This window comes from Neopelma chrysocephalum, unplaced genomic scaffold, assembly GCF_003984885.1.
Source record: "Neopelma chrysocephalum unplaced genomic scaffold, ASM398488v2 Primary Assembly neopelma1_84, whole genome shotgun sequence".
Classification (NCBI taxonomy): domain Eukaryota; kingdom Metazoa; phylum Chordata; class Aves; order Passeriformes; family Pipridae; genus Neopelma; species Neopelma chrysocephalum.
The window spans coordinates 11,302,440-11,316,932 of record NW_020897746.1 but is presented as its reverse complement, the minus strand read 5'-3'; the positions used below and the strand labels follow the sequence as shown (position 1 = coordinate 11,316,932).

The following is a 14,493-nucleotide window of genomic DNA, read 5'->3' as shown; positions in this document are numbered from 1 at the left end:
GGGCAGGCAGCAGTTGGAGGGGATTCCGGGGCAGGCAGCAGTTGGAGGGGATTCCAGGGCAGGCAGCAGTTGGAGGGGATTGTGGGCAGGCAGCAGTTGGAGGGGATTCCAGTTGGATCGATCCCGCTGCCACCGCCCGACCACGGTCCCGGCACACAGAGATTGATCCAAGCCTTCTCCAGCATCTTCAGTCCTCCTGGGGACAAATGCAGCACAAGGATTCCTCCCATTCCGCTGAAAAACTCTTAAATATGTATTGAATCAGCTCTTTGCCTTACAGCAAAATACATCAGCAATAGTTAGATATTGTCCCATCCCTGGGAGTGTCCCTGGATGGGGCTTGGATCAACTTGGTCTAGTGGAAGGTGTCCCTGCCCATGACAGGGGGTGGAACAAGATGAGCTTTAAGGTCCCTTCCACCCTAAACCATTCCATGATTTTATGGTAAAATATCCTGGGTTTGTCACTATAATACAGAAAATCTGTTCTTATCACTGAGGCTTCCATGAGGAATTTTTACCAGAAGGAAGGCTGGGAATGGTCTCTTCATTCTGGCATCACTGGGGGCTGTCTCACAGGTCAGGGATAAATTAAAGAAACACCAGTGGCTTACTGGGCCAGGTCCTGTCAGGCCACTGGGCAGGTCATTCCAGGAATCCCTGGAATTCGTGTGAGCACGGAGTGAAGTCTGAGCTGGGACATTCAGCACTGGGAAGGCAGCTGGGCTGGCAGGAGTCAGGGGGTGCTGGTGTCCTGCCCTTCAGGAGTAAGAAGTTTGGGAAAAGCACCGTGTTCCTGGTCAGATTATTTTATGGCAATAAGATCATTGGAGGAATTGCAGCTCCAGGGGTTTGTGTTCTTTTAATTGGATTCCCAGCATCCCAGCTCCTGCTGTCCCTCGCTGTGCAGTCCTTGGCAGGAGGAGAGCGACACTTTTTGAGAGGATGTTGTAGAAATTAATGATGAGTGAGGTCATCCAACCCTCCCACTGCTTCCTGGAAATTAAAGCAGGGATGTGTTTCACTGCTCAACCAGGAGGGCCCGTGATTAAAAAATGATCAGTCAGAATCCAAGATGCTTTTATATTGTGTTCCACGTGGATATTCCCGATCCCATGGAAATGCCAGGGACAGGGTGGCCACGTTCCAGTGACGTTCCAGATGAAGGCAGACGCTGGGAATGCAGCTGCTTTCACCAGGGTTAGTTATGGAAATTTATACAGGGAACTGTCCCATCCAGACCAGTTGCTCAGAGGGAATCCTGAGGGAACAGCCATGGGAAGTCACACTTCCAGGAAGGGCTGTTGGTGTGTGTAAACTCACGTCACACGGAGCTGCAAGTGCTGGTGTTAAAAGACTCAGAAACAAACAAAAAAAACCCAAACCTAAAAACAACAACTCACCACGGACCTTTAAAAATCGCTTTTCCTGAGCTGTGGAATATTTGTTGCTCATTATCTAAGAACATAATACTCCTTAGGGGAAAAACTGTGATCCTCACTCCTGATGCACTGCAGCAGTGCAGGGCTGGGACACAACTTGGGGCAGTTCCTGCGTTCTGGGAGCACCAGGGTCCCACCCCTGGCCTGTGCCAGGCCGTGTCACAGCCTTGTCCCTGTTACCCCGATCCTGTGAGGAGGTGGGAGGTGAGGCAGAGCCCGGCTGTGGGGTTGCACAGGTGCTCAGAGCATCACCTTCCTGCCAGGAGGAGGCTGAGGAGCAGCTCAGGTGCCAGAGCCCTGAGCCAGGACGCGGCGGGTGAGCTGCGGGCTCGGTTGTAACATCCTGGAGAAGGACCTCTGTTAATTAAAAAGGAAATGATCGTTAGTACCGAGTCCCACGTTTGCTTCTCGTCCCAAAATACTATGAATTTAGCATGGAAACATGAGCCAATCCTGGATCATCTCTACCAGGAGAACGTTTCCTCGTACATGGAAATAGTTCAGCTATTTCTGTCTCGTTCCACGCTGTCAGTGTGTGCTTTGGATGGAACATTTCCTTCCCCCTTACCCACTTCCAAATGACTTAAATGTACGTACAAAGGCTTTTCTGCTCTTCAGACAGCTTGGAGTTCTGGTTCAGCATTCCCAGTCACATCCTGGGCTCCCCTCCTCGGTCAGGGCGTGGCTGGGGTGCAGTGGGAGCGTCCCCCTGCATGGAACAGCCCCTGGAGCCACACCCAGACTTGGTGCTGATCAGACAAAACCACCTTGGCTTCAAACGGGGAACATAACTGGGAAATTGGGAGTTTAAAGCTGCCTCGGAGCACTTTGCCTGCTGAACTCCATCAGGGATGGTAATGGCCAGATCCATCTCAGCTGCCAGGTTTATCTTGTCACATGGGCCATAAACGAGATGACAAATGCAAACACTTCAGTGATGTTTATCATCTCAATCACTGCCTGCTTGTTTGCCTCAGCTCTCCAGCCCTCTGAGCTGCCAGGCAATCTGAAGGAACGACCCATTTGACTAAAGATAAAGATCCAGGCTCCCAGCTCAGCCCAGAGTCCCGAATTTCCTGCGGTGAGGTGACGGGCTGTCAATAAATGTCAGCAATCTCCTCCGTGCATGCAGCAAGATCAGGAATTGGCCAGCTGTGATGCTCAGGAAGGGGAGATGGGAAAATGTTTTATCTGGATCTGGGCAAAACAGGGTCATTCTGTCATCTTTGGGGAAAACTCAGTGTTTGTAGGATGTTTCTGTCATTTCCTTTGTGCCCTGTAAAGGTGGTTGTTCTGGTACAAGGTACTTGTGGCCCGTTGGTGACAAAGAGCATGTTGGGGTAGGCTTCAATTTCTTGCTGGGGCTGATTCCTGGCAGTAAACACAGAAAAATTCACATTTGTACCTTCTGGACAAGCAAGCTGTGGAGTGGAGACACGGGAATGGTGCTGAAGGCGAGTGGCTCAGGGCAGGAGCTGCAATCCTGATGCATTGCAGAGGGTTCTGACTCTGGGCTCTGTGTGGTTATGAAACACTGCTCGGCACCAGAGGCTGGGTTTGGCATGGAGGAGAGGGTGGACAAGTGCTCTGAGAGGCAGGAATGCTGCTCTGCAGGGCAGGGATGCTGCTGGGGGAGCCTCTGCCCTGCCCCAGGGGCTGCAAACAGGCACCAAACCTGGAGCTCTTCTCTGCTTCCCTCCTGTGGTGCTCCTGGGATTTCTTGTTTCTGTTTCTAAGGGATGAATGGGAGCCTCCCTGGAAATCCCATAGATTTGGGGTTGCTCAGCCCTTTGCAGCATTAAAAGCAAACAATGATGGGTGTGTGGCTCTGCTTTGAGCAGGACATTCCTGAGCTGGGGAGGCAGCACACAGGCACAAAGTGCCTCCCAGTAAAATGTCCAAGAATTGTTCCTTGGAGGTTTCTCCCCACCAGAATCAGGGGGTTCATTGCCAGTGTTTCCCAGAAAGGAGGTGACCTGCACTCACCCTGCTCTGGGAATCCTGTCCCAGCAAGGTTCATGAGCACACACAGTCTGTCTGTAAGCGGGTGTCAGGTGCTTTGAGGATACAAAATCCCTTGTCATGCTCTTACAGAATGGATGGGATGTTGTTCTGAACTTCACCTGGAGATTGGTCTGTGCCCTCAGAGTTGAGGAGCAAAAGCTCTTGTAAAGGATTTTAGGTGTTGTCATTGCAGGGTGTTCCCGTCCTTACCAGTCTGTGCAACAAACTGGTTTGTGCTCCCACCAGCTGTTAAATTCAATATATTGCAGCTGACTGACTTTGCTGTTCCTTGTTGAGAAACAATTCCCACATCTTTACGTTGGAATGAGGAACTGTGGTGATCCAGGGGCTCTCAGGTCTTGCTCTGTGAGGTGTCACCAGTTGAGTCTGCTTCAGTCATTGTTTAATCCCGAGTTCTCCTGAGGTGCTGGATAATTTATTGGCCCCTTGGCAGTCCCCAGCAGTGTCCTGGGAGCTGTGCTCCCCTCCTGCCAGGACAGGCTGCACTCGGCCCCCCTGAGCACTCAGACAAGGGGACAGAGGCATTTTGGACTCCAATCCAGGAGCAGCTGATTGGATCCCATGTGGGGAATGTGTGGATGTGTGTGTGGGATTTCACATTTCCTCTGACAGTGACAGTGTCTGACACATGAGGTCAGGGGAGCTGATGCTCTGAGTGCAGCTCTGCCCATGCTGGTGCTGATCTGCACCCCTGCCTGTGCTCTGTCCTAGGGGCAGGGATGGTGGTCGACTGGGAACAAGAAACTGGGCTCCTGATGACCTCGGGAGACGTGAGGATAATCCGGATCTGGGACACGGATCGGGAGATGAAAGTACAGGTAACACCTGGGGGTTTGTCCCAGGCACCTTTTCCCTCCTGGAGCACATCCCGTGGGTGAGTTATCCCAGAGCAGCTGAGACTCATCTGTGAGGAGCTGCCAGGTCCTGGAGCTCCTGGAGCTCCTGCTGCTCTGCTTCCCTGCCCTGGGGTCATGGTCCAAGATCAGTAAAACCACACACACGTGCTCAGGGAGAGTGTCAGGGCTTTCTTGCTGCTGTTATTCTGGATAGGCAGCAGTGTTTGGGGAGGGTGAGGATATGGAAGCCAGAGGCAGGCAGCAGGATGCAGGTTGGGTTTCCTAATTAGCATGTAATTGAAATAGTGTAAATCTTTAAAGGCCCTGGCACAGGTTGCCCAGAGCAGCTGTGGCTGCCCCATCCCTGCAAGTGTCCAAGAGTAGGTTGGACGGGGTTTGGAGCAACCTGGGATGGGCAGTGGAATGGGATGAGGTTCAAGGTCCCTTTAAACCCAAACCATTCCACAATTCTGTGATTTGTGAGGAAATTCAGGGGTGAGCTGGGTTGGTGGTGGAGCATTTGGACGTTCTGCTGCCATCTCTGCTCCTCTGGGGCACACACGGAGCTGGTGATGGAGCAGCACTGCTCCAGTGCCTCCCAGCCAAAGGTGTGTGTGTCCAGGAAAGCTGAATCCATGTGGAGAGCACTTCCATACCCGCTCAGTCCACACCTGAGCCAGGCCCCGGGGTGTTCACACCTCAAACAAGGGCAGTTTCAGTCACACAGAACTTTCTGTGCCATGTAACAGATAAAAGGCACTGCAAGAGTTCGTGTCATTCGTAATCACAGGGAAGTTTCTCAGAAATTCCAAGGAGGAGCAGCTGGTCGGTGAGAACGGAGGCACCATGCTGGAATGAAAAGGAAGTGGAGTTTTCAAAGCTTCTCGAAATTAATTACCCTTGGATGAACATTAATTGCGACACTTTGACCCCGCGATGCAGGATAATTAAGCCTCTGTTAATCTTAATTACTTTCGCATATTATTTTTTTTCTATGTAAATTAGGGGGAGGCAAAATTCAGGAGGCGAAAATCTTTTAAATTATGATGATTAATGATTGCACCGAAAGTGTCTAAAAACATGTTGTTTCTTTTTTTAATTGGGAAGATTGGGTTTTGTTGAAATTCAAGTGATTGGAACTTCCTGACTCAGTAACTGGGAAAGTGAGAATCAGCACAAAGAGCAGGAATAATCCAGGAGGATAAAGGTGCCTTCCCTCTTTGAAGTACAAAACCCCACACCTCTGGAAGCACTTGGGCTGGAGCTGCAGGAACAAGTGCTTCATTTGCACTTCTGCTGAGTGTTGCTGCTTCAAAGGAGGAGCTGGGGGTGGGCTGGGGCTGGAGCAGCCCCGGGCCTGGTGCCTCTCACAGCTCAGCCCAGGCTGGAACAGCAGCTCCAAAGGTGAATCTGCACAGAGGCAAAAATAGGATTGAAGTGTGAAATGAGCTCCTGCAGCTCCAATGGATCCTGCACAGGCTGCCCAGGGAAGCTGTGGCTGCCCCATCCCTGGAAGTGTCCAAGGCCAGGTTGGACGGGGCTTGGAGCAACCTGGGCTGGTGGAAAGTGTCCCTGCCCATGGCAGGGGGTTGGAATGAGATGGGCTTTAAGGTCCCTTCCACCCACTTGCTCTCTTTTACTTGCTACAGGCAAAAGGATTGCTCGGAATAATCCCTGTGCCTGTTGGGAGGAAAAACATTTTCAGTTAAAACTAGTAAAAACAGCTGAGCAGCACTGCAAAAGCAGGCTGGGAATCATGGAATGGTTTGGGTTGGAAAGGACTTTTAAAGGTCACCTCATCCAACCCCCTGCCATGGGCAGGGACACCTTCCACTAGCCCTGGTTTCTCCAACCTGGCCCCGGACACTGGCAGGGTTGGGGCAGGCCCTTGGTGTAGGACCCTGAGGGCAGTGAGAGGAGGGCAGTGAGAGGAGGGCAGGCCGTGTCTCAGCGTGGCTGTGCTGTGCTCTCCCCCCAGGACATCCCCACAGGAGCTGACAGCTGTGTCACCAGCCTGTCCTGCAACTCCCACCGCTCGCTCATCGTGGCGGGGCTGGGGGACGGCTCCATCCGCGTCTTCGACAGGAGGATGGCCCTCAGTGAATGGTAATTCCCTCTCCTTCCCAGGCTCCCTGGGCTCCTCCTGCTTCCTCCTCCTCCTCCTCTTTGCCCTGCAAACGTGTCTCTCCTTGTTCCCCAGCCGGGTCATGACCTACCGGGAGCACACGGCCTGGGTGGTGAAGGCTTACCTGCAGAAACACCCCGAGGGCAACATCATGAGCGTCAGGTACACCAGATTCTACTCTTGGAGCTGTTTTCCCTCGCACACAGTTTGTTTTCCCCTTTAAAATTCTGCCCCTGGTGTCCCAAGAGCTGGGAGGGTGAAGCTCTTTAGTTTTGACGTTTGCATCAGTAATTAACTCCTGCTCCAAACTCAGTGGAGAGAAGGCAAAGAGGGCTGTGGAGCTTTCCTTGGAAGGCTGTTGGTGTGGCTGGGGAGTAAACAAGATGCTGGAATCGCTGTCACGAGGCGTGTGAGGGAGGAAGGGAGCGAGGCAGGAGCCCAAGCTGGATACAGAATATGTTGTGGTGGTGGGTCTTTATTGCCAACGTCTCCGTGGGGTCATTTGGGAGAGAACACGAGGAGGAAGGTTGATGTTGCATCTGTCAGGCATATTGCTGGGAAGGATTACTGTGCTGCCTGGCAATTTTCTGCACATAAATCCATTTCTGCCGCCTGGTAAATACTGCAGCGAGAGCAGCATATACTGATTTGGCCATTAAAGAACAGCAGAATATAATTTATTGTCACAAAGCCACTGTTTGCACACAAAGAGCCTCTTTTTCTTGATTACAAAATGGAAACAAAGCGTAGTTTTCTGGGATTCGGAACATTCCTGGGGTGGGGGATGGGCCAGCAAAAATGTATGAAGATTTTCAGAAAGGGGATTATGTGATGCAGCTGCCAGATCTGTCGAGCTCCCATATTAGAGTTTTTAATCTTCCTTTCCCTAAGCTGCTCCGGGGGTCAGGTCTGTGTGCCCCGGGGCTGAGGGCTGGCTGTCCCCTCAGGGCCCTTCTCAGCCTGGGCTGCTCTCAGGGCTGGAGGGGTGTGAGAAGATGTTGTGCTTCAAACAACAGGTCTGGTCTCCTCCCAGAGCAGCTCAGGTTGTGGACATGAGCCACCTCACTCCCAGTTCCTCCCAGTTCACTCTCTTCTTCAGTTCCTCCCCATTCCCTCTGCTTCAGCTGACAGCAAGATCCAAGAAAAACAAATGTTAGGGCACAGTGAGATCCTGGTGTAACTATTCCCTGAGAAACACAAATTGTTATTGCTGGTGGAGCAGTTCTCTGAGCCTCAGCAGAACTTTTTCCCTGGCCCAGGAAGGGATTTGGGACACAGGAGTGTAACTCCAGCTGGATCCTGCAGCTCCCCATTGTCCAACACTGGTTCCCCAGTGATGTTGTGTTCAGTTGTTGCTTCTTGTTGCCTGTTATTGTCCAGCTGGGATGTGTTTCCTGTGTCATCCCTCCCCACAGAGCTTCACTTCCATGCTGAAGCTCTTCCACAGTCTCCCTATACATTCAGAACCATTTTGAAGGCCTGTAAAGGTCCAAAGCTTTACATGAAGTCACTCTATATTTGATCTCTCAAACACTATTTCCATCTAATCTTTAGGATGTAAATCACGTTTAATTTCTCTTAAACTTAATTATGTGACAGCTGGAGTTGCAGCTTCTTACAATGCTCTGAGTAATGCTGTGGAACAGCCTTTTGGTCAGCATTAGTTATTCCAGAGGTGGGGAAACTGAAGGCAATATTCTGATTAATGCTTCCATTGTTCTCAGCTCCACTGGGTGATTCACATTTGTGTGGCCATCAGCGATTTGGGAAAAATAACTCTTTAAAGTTGTGGTGCCAGAGGCCTCACAGATGCTGCTGGCAGAGCAGGATCAGATCATTGGGGATTTAAATGCCAGAGGAGACTTTTCTGTTTGTCTTTCTGTGCCCCAGCTGAGCAGTGTCTTGGCCCCATCCCTGGAAGTGTCCAAGGCCAGGTTGGACAGGGTTTGGAGCAACCTGGGATAGTGGAAGGTGTCCCTGACCATGGCAGGAGGTGGGAATGAAATGGGCTTTAAATTCCCTCCCAACCCACCCCATTGCATGATCCCATGATTACAAGGAGCTCAGAACAGATGCACTGAAGCAAAGTCTCCAGTCCTTGGCTCCAGGGCTGTAGGAGGGATGTGCCCTCTTGGCATCTCACAGACCTGATTCTGGGGTGGATTTCAGAGATTCTTAACAAACAGGAGTCATTTGTGTTTGAAAGGCACTTCATTTACAAACACAATTCCTTGTCACTGCTGCTGCTGCTTCCCCCCCTCTTCTCTGACAAAGCCATTCCCTGGGATGACTCCTGGCCTGAGCATCCCCAGGATCTGTTAGACCTGGTCACCTTTGGCAGCGAGGGCTGGTGTGGCCCTGTGCAGACACCTGGAGTAATGGATGGCACATCCCATCTGCTCAGAGCTCTCTAATGCAATTTCCCGCTGTGCCAAGCAGCAGGAATTGGGGGCTGACGTGGAGCTGGGTCTATTGGGTGTGACAGACACGCTGGGTGATGAGCTGTGAGCGATGGAGGCAGTGAGGGATCACTCCTGAGGGCAGAGCAGGGCTGTTTGCTCAGCACTGAGCCAGACGTGAGTGACACTGGTGGGAGCTCGGCCGCGCTGAGGGGGAAGGCAAGGGCACAGTTCTGCTCTGCCCTGATTTCCCACTGAGGCAGCTCACAGACAGCCCTGCAGCTCCATGTCCTGGGCTGTGGGATGTGCCTGGGGCACAGCCTGACCCTGAGGAACTCCTGTGTTGGCAGCGTCAACGGGGACGTGCGGTTCTTCGACCCCCGGATGCCCGAGTCCATGAAGGTCCTGCAGATCGTCAAGGGGCTCACGGCCCTCGACATCCACCCTCAGGCCAACCTCTTCGCCTGGTAAGTCCTGGGACCCTGGAGAGGACAATTTACCCCCACAGACATCATTCCTGGGGCCTCGTGTGTTCCAGAACTGTCTGCACGCTGGTGTGACACACAGCTCTGCCAGGCAGCAGTGTTGTCCCCAGCCAGCATTCCCAGTGACTCCGTGTTCTCTCCATTCCCTTCCAGTGGCTCCATGAATCAGTTCACTGCTATCTACAACGGGAACGGGGAGCTGATCAACAACATCAAATACTACGACGGGTTCATGGGCCAGAGAGTCGGAGCCATCAGCTGCCTGGCCTTCCACCCTCACTGGGTCTGTGTGCCCTGCCTGGCCTTGGGGTTGGCATGTCTTAGTGTCCATTGGGAGGGCTCACACTTCCAAATTCTGTGTGCTTCTCTATTCCCTGCCTGGGCTCTGCAGACGAGTCTCACCCCGGCTCTCTGGGGCTGCTCTCCCACCGTTTTACGTAGAGCTGATGCTGTGCAGGGAAAAAACTGCACGTCAGGAAAATGGGAGAGCTGCAGGAATTGAAGGCATGAGCTGATAAAGGCTGGAATGAATCAGAACAAAAGGAAATTTGGAATATGTCACAGCACTCAGGGAATCTGGTTGCTGCTCAAGTAGGAGGCAGGTCCCATCTGCAGGGTGGACTTTGCTCACCCAGGGATGGAAAACCTGAGAGAACAACGTGAACGGATGGGAAAACAGGAAGGAGTTCAAACAGTTATTTTAGAAACCTGCAGATCAGCACACAAATATTTAATATGTAATAGAAGAGCGGTGGGAAGGATCAAGGGCCTGGAGGAGGGGAGGGAGGAGCTGTGTGACCCTGTGAGGGTTTGAGCAGGAGGGGGAAGGTGGTTTTCCTGCCTCAGGGATGTGTGTTTGCCATCCTGAGGGTAGAGGGTTTAAGGAAGGCTCATCTCAGTTCTGAAAAGCCTCTTTGCAGGAAGCCAGGAGCGATTTTGCTGCCCTGCAGTTGGGGATGGAGGAAGAAGTGGGGAAAATCACCTAAAATGGGTTTGCCAAATAAGCAAAGCAAAGCCCTGCCCAGCCCGGGGCTCCAGCCAGGCCTGTCCCGTCCCTCACTGCAGGAAATGCTCCCTTTCAGCCCAGGCAGCTCCTAACGAGCAGATTTGCAGCCATTTAGAGAAATTATGTTGGCAGTTGGCAGCTAATAGTCCCCATAATTTTTCCCTGTGGCTGAAATGGGCCTGAAATGGGCTGGGAGTGTGGGTGCTGCAGGAATGCGTCAGAGCAGACTCAGAGCTGGAGCAGCCTCGTGTCCCTGCTGGAATGTCACCCTTACCTGTCACTGCTCCACACCTGCACCTTTGGGGAGGCACTCACAGGAGCAGCTGAGGGAGCTGGGGGGGCTCAGCCTGGAGAAAAGGAGGCTCAGGGGGGACCTTCTGGCTCTGCAACCCCCTGACAGGAGGGGGGAGCCGGGGGGGGTTTGGGCTCTGCTCCCAGGGAACAAGGGACAGGATGAGAGGGACCGGCCTCAAGGGGATGTTCAGGTTGGACATCAGGAAGAATTTCTTGCTGGAAAGGGTGGTCAGGCCCTGGCAGGGGCTGCCCAGGGAGGTTTGGAGTCCCCATCCCTGGAGGTGTCCCAGGAAGGCCTGGCCGTGGCACTCAGTGCTCTGGGCTGGGGGACAAGGTGGGGATGGGGCACGGGGTGGATCCATGGGCTGGGAGGGCTTTTCCAACCTGCCTGAGGCCGTGACTGTGTGTGTGCTCTGCCCACAGCCCCACCTGGCCGTCGGGAGCAATGACTACTACATCTCAGTGTACTCGGTGGAGAAGAGGATCAGATAACGGCGAGCGAGCGGGTCCGGGGCAGGGCCTCCTGTACATAGTGAAATCATCGACTTGAATGTTTCGTGTTGGCTGCTGCTGCACCCCATAACTTGAACATTTGTTTTTCTGACTTAGCTACTGATGGGTTTGACAAGGGGAAGAGACAATCTCCTTTTTTTTTTTGTTTTCGTTTCGTTTCGTTTTCCAGCTATATCCTCTAAAAGCTACAGAAAAGGAACATTTATTTTTGTTTCCAGTGGTTGGCTTCTCTGTCAGAAACACGGCTCCTGAGCTTGGAAGGACTTGGATGAGGCAACACCCTTGAGAAGGGTCTTGTTTTAGTCTTTGTTCCTTGTTTTGCTGGAGCGTAGGTTGCTTCAAGGACTAAGTCAGGACTCACCTACAGCTCCACGGGACCCTCCCGCTGCTGCCAACCCTGTGCCAAACAGAATTCCTGGGACAGGGCAGCGAGACCCGAGCTGTCTGTCTGCATGGGATGTACCTGCTCCTGCACTGCTGAGCGGGGCAAGGGAGGCAGGGAAGTGTCTCCTCTGCATGAACCTCCTCCTCCCTCCCTGCAGCGTCCTCTCCACTGGAAGCAAGGACAGAAGGCGACCTGGTGGCCCAGGGAGGCAGGAATCCTGGGGGAAGGGGCTCAAGGAGATGAGAAGAGCAGGGCAGGACGCCCCACACTGTGAGGCTGCACATGAGGAAGAAGAGGGAAGGAAGAGAACGAAGATCTCCAACGTCCCACCGAGCCTGGAGCGAGTCACTTGTGTCACCACATTCCAGCCAAGCCCACAGTGCTGGTGGGGACTCTGGGACACCTTGGCACTGTCCCTCCTGCTGCCACTGTCCTTCTGCCCACAGGGAACTCCACGGACACGTCTGGTGCCCTGGGAGCTCTGCCCGGGCAGCGAGGGGGCCCCGGGGCCAGTCCATGGTCACCGAGGTGCTGGTGAGGGTCTGGACACTTGCAGCTGCACACACTGTGTGGCCACGGCTGTGGCTGTTCTGTCCCTGGAACTGGGCATGGAACCACCTGGGCTGAGCACGAGAGAATCACTGAGGAGGGGGAAGGCAGCAGGTCACCTGCTCTGAGCAAAGCACCTTTGTCACAGCTACCCAGGGAGAGCCTGCTCCGTCTTCCGCACCTCCCACCTCTCAATAATGAATGTTTTTGTCCCTTGGGGTCCGTGCAGGGTCTGGAAATGGGTGTGGGAAGGGGGAGGCAAAGCCAAAGGACAGGATTCCTTCCAGAGGTGGGATGTACCTGGCCGAGAGCAGAACTTGCTCTGTGCAAAACTGACCGTGGCAACCTGCGGGGTCCAGAAATTCCCAGTTTTTCTTCCAGCCAGTCTCATGGGATCCGCAGGCTCCCAGCAAACAGCCAGCCATGGTGAGGGAAACACTGGTGAGGGAAGGGGTGAGAAACCTCTTGTCCCTGTGCTGACGGTGACTTCACCTCTGCCACACCCCCCGTGGTGTGTCTGACCTGTCACTGCTGCTGCTGCCCCAATTCTCTGTTCCTGTGTGTGCTGAGGCTCCTGGGCCAGGGCCGGGGAGGTGGCCTGGTGCCCATCCCAAGGTGCCACACACACATCAGGACTCGGGCTTGGGAGAGGGTCCTCAAACACCGAGCGCCGTCCCCCGTGTCAGGGAGGCCAAGGGCCACGTCACAGGATGATGAATCAAAGGCTTTAAACTTAAAAAACTACCTAAAAATCCACTTTTAAGTTACCCAAAGTTAATTATGGTCTAATAACAGAGCTGTGCCTCTGCCCGGTGGGGTCCCCTCCGTGGGGGAGCCAGAGTTTGGGATCACACGTAACCCATTAACATTCACAGCTTAAAAAAACAATAGATTTTTAACTTATATCAGTGTATTTGTTGAAGGACCAGGAAACACCTGGTGAAAGGGGAAGGTGCATGGTGGGAGCTGCTGCTCCTGCCGGGCTCTGGTGCAGCCCCACATCCAGGACGTGGGATTTTAGGGAACTCGGGGCTGTTGAGCTTTCTCCTGAGCTTGTGTGGGCTGTGCTTCCACAGGTCTGATGCAGAGATTCAATCATGGAGTTTAACCAAGGATCTGGAGAGTGTCCTACCTTAAAAGTTCACTTATCTCTATTTATTTTACAAAAATAAAATTTAAAAAAAATATATAAAAACCCCCACACAATTGTAATGTGAGAGTAAAACAATTACAGACAAATAAATGGTTAATAAAAAATAAATGCAGAAACACTTTTTGGTGTGAGGACCCTTTCCTGGGGCAGGAGGGGGGCCAGGGGCAGCTGTGACTGACTTGGATTTGGGGTGCTGGGCTCCAGGAGTTTTTCCCCATGGAAGAGGCCAGTTACAGGGGGAGGTGTTGGGAGACAGACACTTGTCCCAGCCCAGGAGCAGCAGGAACAGGGTGATCCCCCCGTGCAGCTCCGCAGAGCCCAAATCCAGCTCTGGAGCTCTGGCTGCAGCCCCGAGGAATGAGCTGGGTTGGATGGATTGGATATGAGGGAAAATTCCTTCCCTGAAAGCCCTGGCACAGCTGCCCATGGTGGAGTGACCATTCCTGGAGGGATTTAAGTGCAGTGTGGACATGGGTTAGTGGTGGCCTTGGCAGTGCTGGGGGATCAGTTGGATGTGATGGTCTCAGAGGGCTTTTCCAACCTGAACAATTCCATGATTCTATGAAAGAATTCAGTGTTGCCCCTGTAGCCCCTGGCCCCTCCAGCACTCCATTCCCTATACCTGCCATTCTGTGTGTTCCACATCCCCTATAGATCCCCTCATCTCCTATAGCCCCCATTCCCTTTGTTTCCATGCCCTATATCATTCATTCCCTATAACCTCATCCCCTATAGCCCCCCCCCATTCCCCATGCCCCCTATCCCCATTCCCCCTATCCCCATTCCCCATATCCCATTCCCGGTATCCCCGTTCCCTGTATCCCATATCCCATATCCCATTCCCGGTATCCCCGTTCCCTATATCCCATATCCCATATCCCCGTTCCCTGTATCCTCTATCCCATATCCCCATTCCCTGTATCCCACATCCCATTCCCGGTATCCCCGTTCCCTGTATCCCCTATCTCATATCCCCATTCCCTGTATCCCATATCCCATTCCCGGTATCCCCGTTCCCTGTATCCCATATCCCATATCTCGTATCCCATTCCCGGTGTCCCTGTTCCCGCCCGTTCCCACAGCGCCCCCCCAGCGCCGCCGCTGCGCCGCCGCTGCGCGTTGTGCGGGGCCGGGCCCCTCGCGGCCGCCGTCGGGGGCGGGCCGGGCCGGGCCGGGGCTGGAGCGGCCATGGGGAACCTGTTCGGGCGGAAACGGCGGAGCCGCGTCACGGAGCAGGACCGGGCCGTGCTGGTGAGAGAGGGGAGAACCGGGAACGGGGCGG

The 14,493-nt window shown here is 53.4% G+C and overlaps 2 protein-coding genes across 5 annotated transcripts in view; both read left to right on the top strand.

Moving 5' to 3' along the window:
- Nucleotides 1–11,312, top strand: part of RPTOR (regulatory associated protein of MTOR complex 1) — a 102,230-nt gene extending 90,918 nt beyond the window's left edge. For all 4 annotated transcript variants that reach the window (XM_027691601.1, XM_027691603.1, XM_027691600.1 and 1 more), the window contains 6 exons: nucleotides 4,178–4,284; nucleotides 6,281–6,408; nucleotides 6,503–6,589; nucleotides 9,177–9,293; nucleotides 9,465–9,594; nucleotides 11,035–11,312. In XM_027691601.1, the coding sequence (XP_027547402.1) occupies nucleotides 4,178–4,284; nucleotides 6,281–6,408; nucleotides 6,503–6,589; nucleotides 9,177–9,293; nucleotides 9,465–9,594; nucleotides 11,035–11,103 (638 nt within the window). In that variant the 3' untranslated portion in view covers nucleotides 11,104–11,312. The remainder of the gene's footprint in view (nucleotides 1–4,177; nucleotides 4,285–6,280; nucleotides 6,409–6,502; nucleotides 6,590–9,176; nucleotides 9,294–9,464; nucleotides 9,595–11,034) is intronic.
- A 3,057-nt stretch (nucleotides 11,313–14,369) lies between these two features.
- The window catches only part of CHMP6 (charged multivesicular body protein 6), a 6,385-nt gene continuing 6,261 nt past the window's right edge, over nucleotides 14,370–14,493 (top strand). Inside the window, exon 1 of the mRNA XM_027691613.1 lies at nucleotides 14,370–14,462. Coding sequence (XP_027547414.1) covers nucleotides 14,400–14,462 — 63 coding nt within the window. The 5' untranslated portion in view covers nucleotides 14,370–14,399. The remainder of the gene's footprint in view (nucleotides 14,463–14,493) is intronic.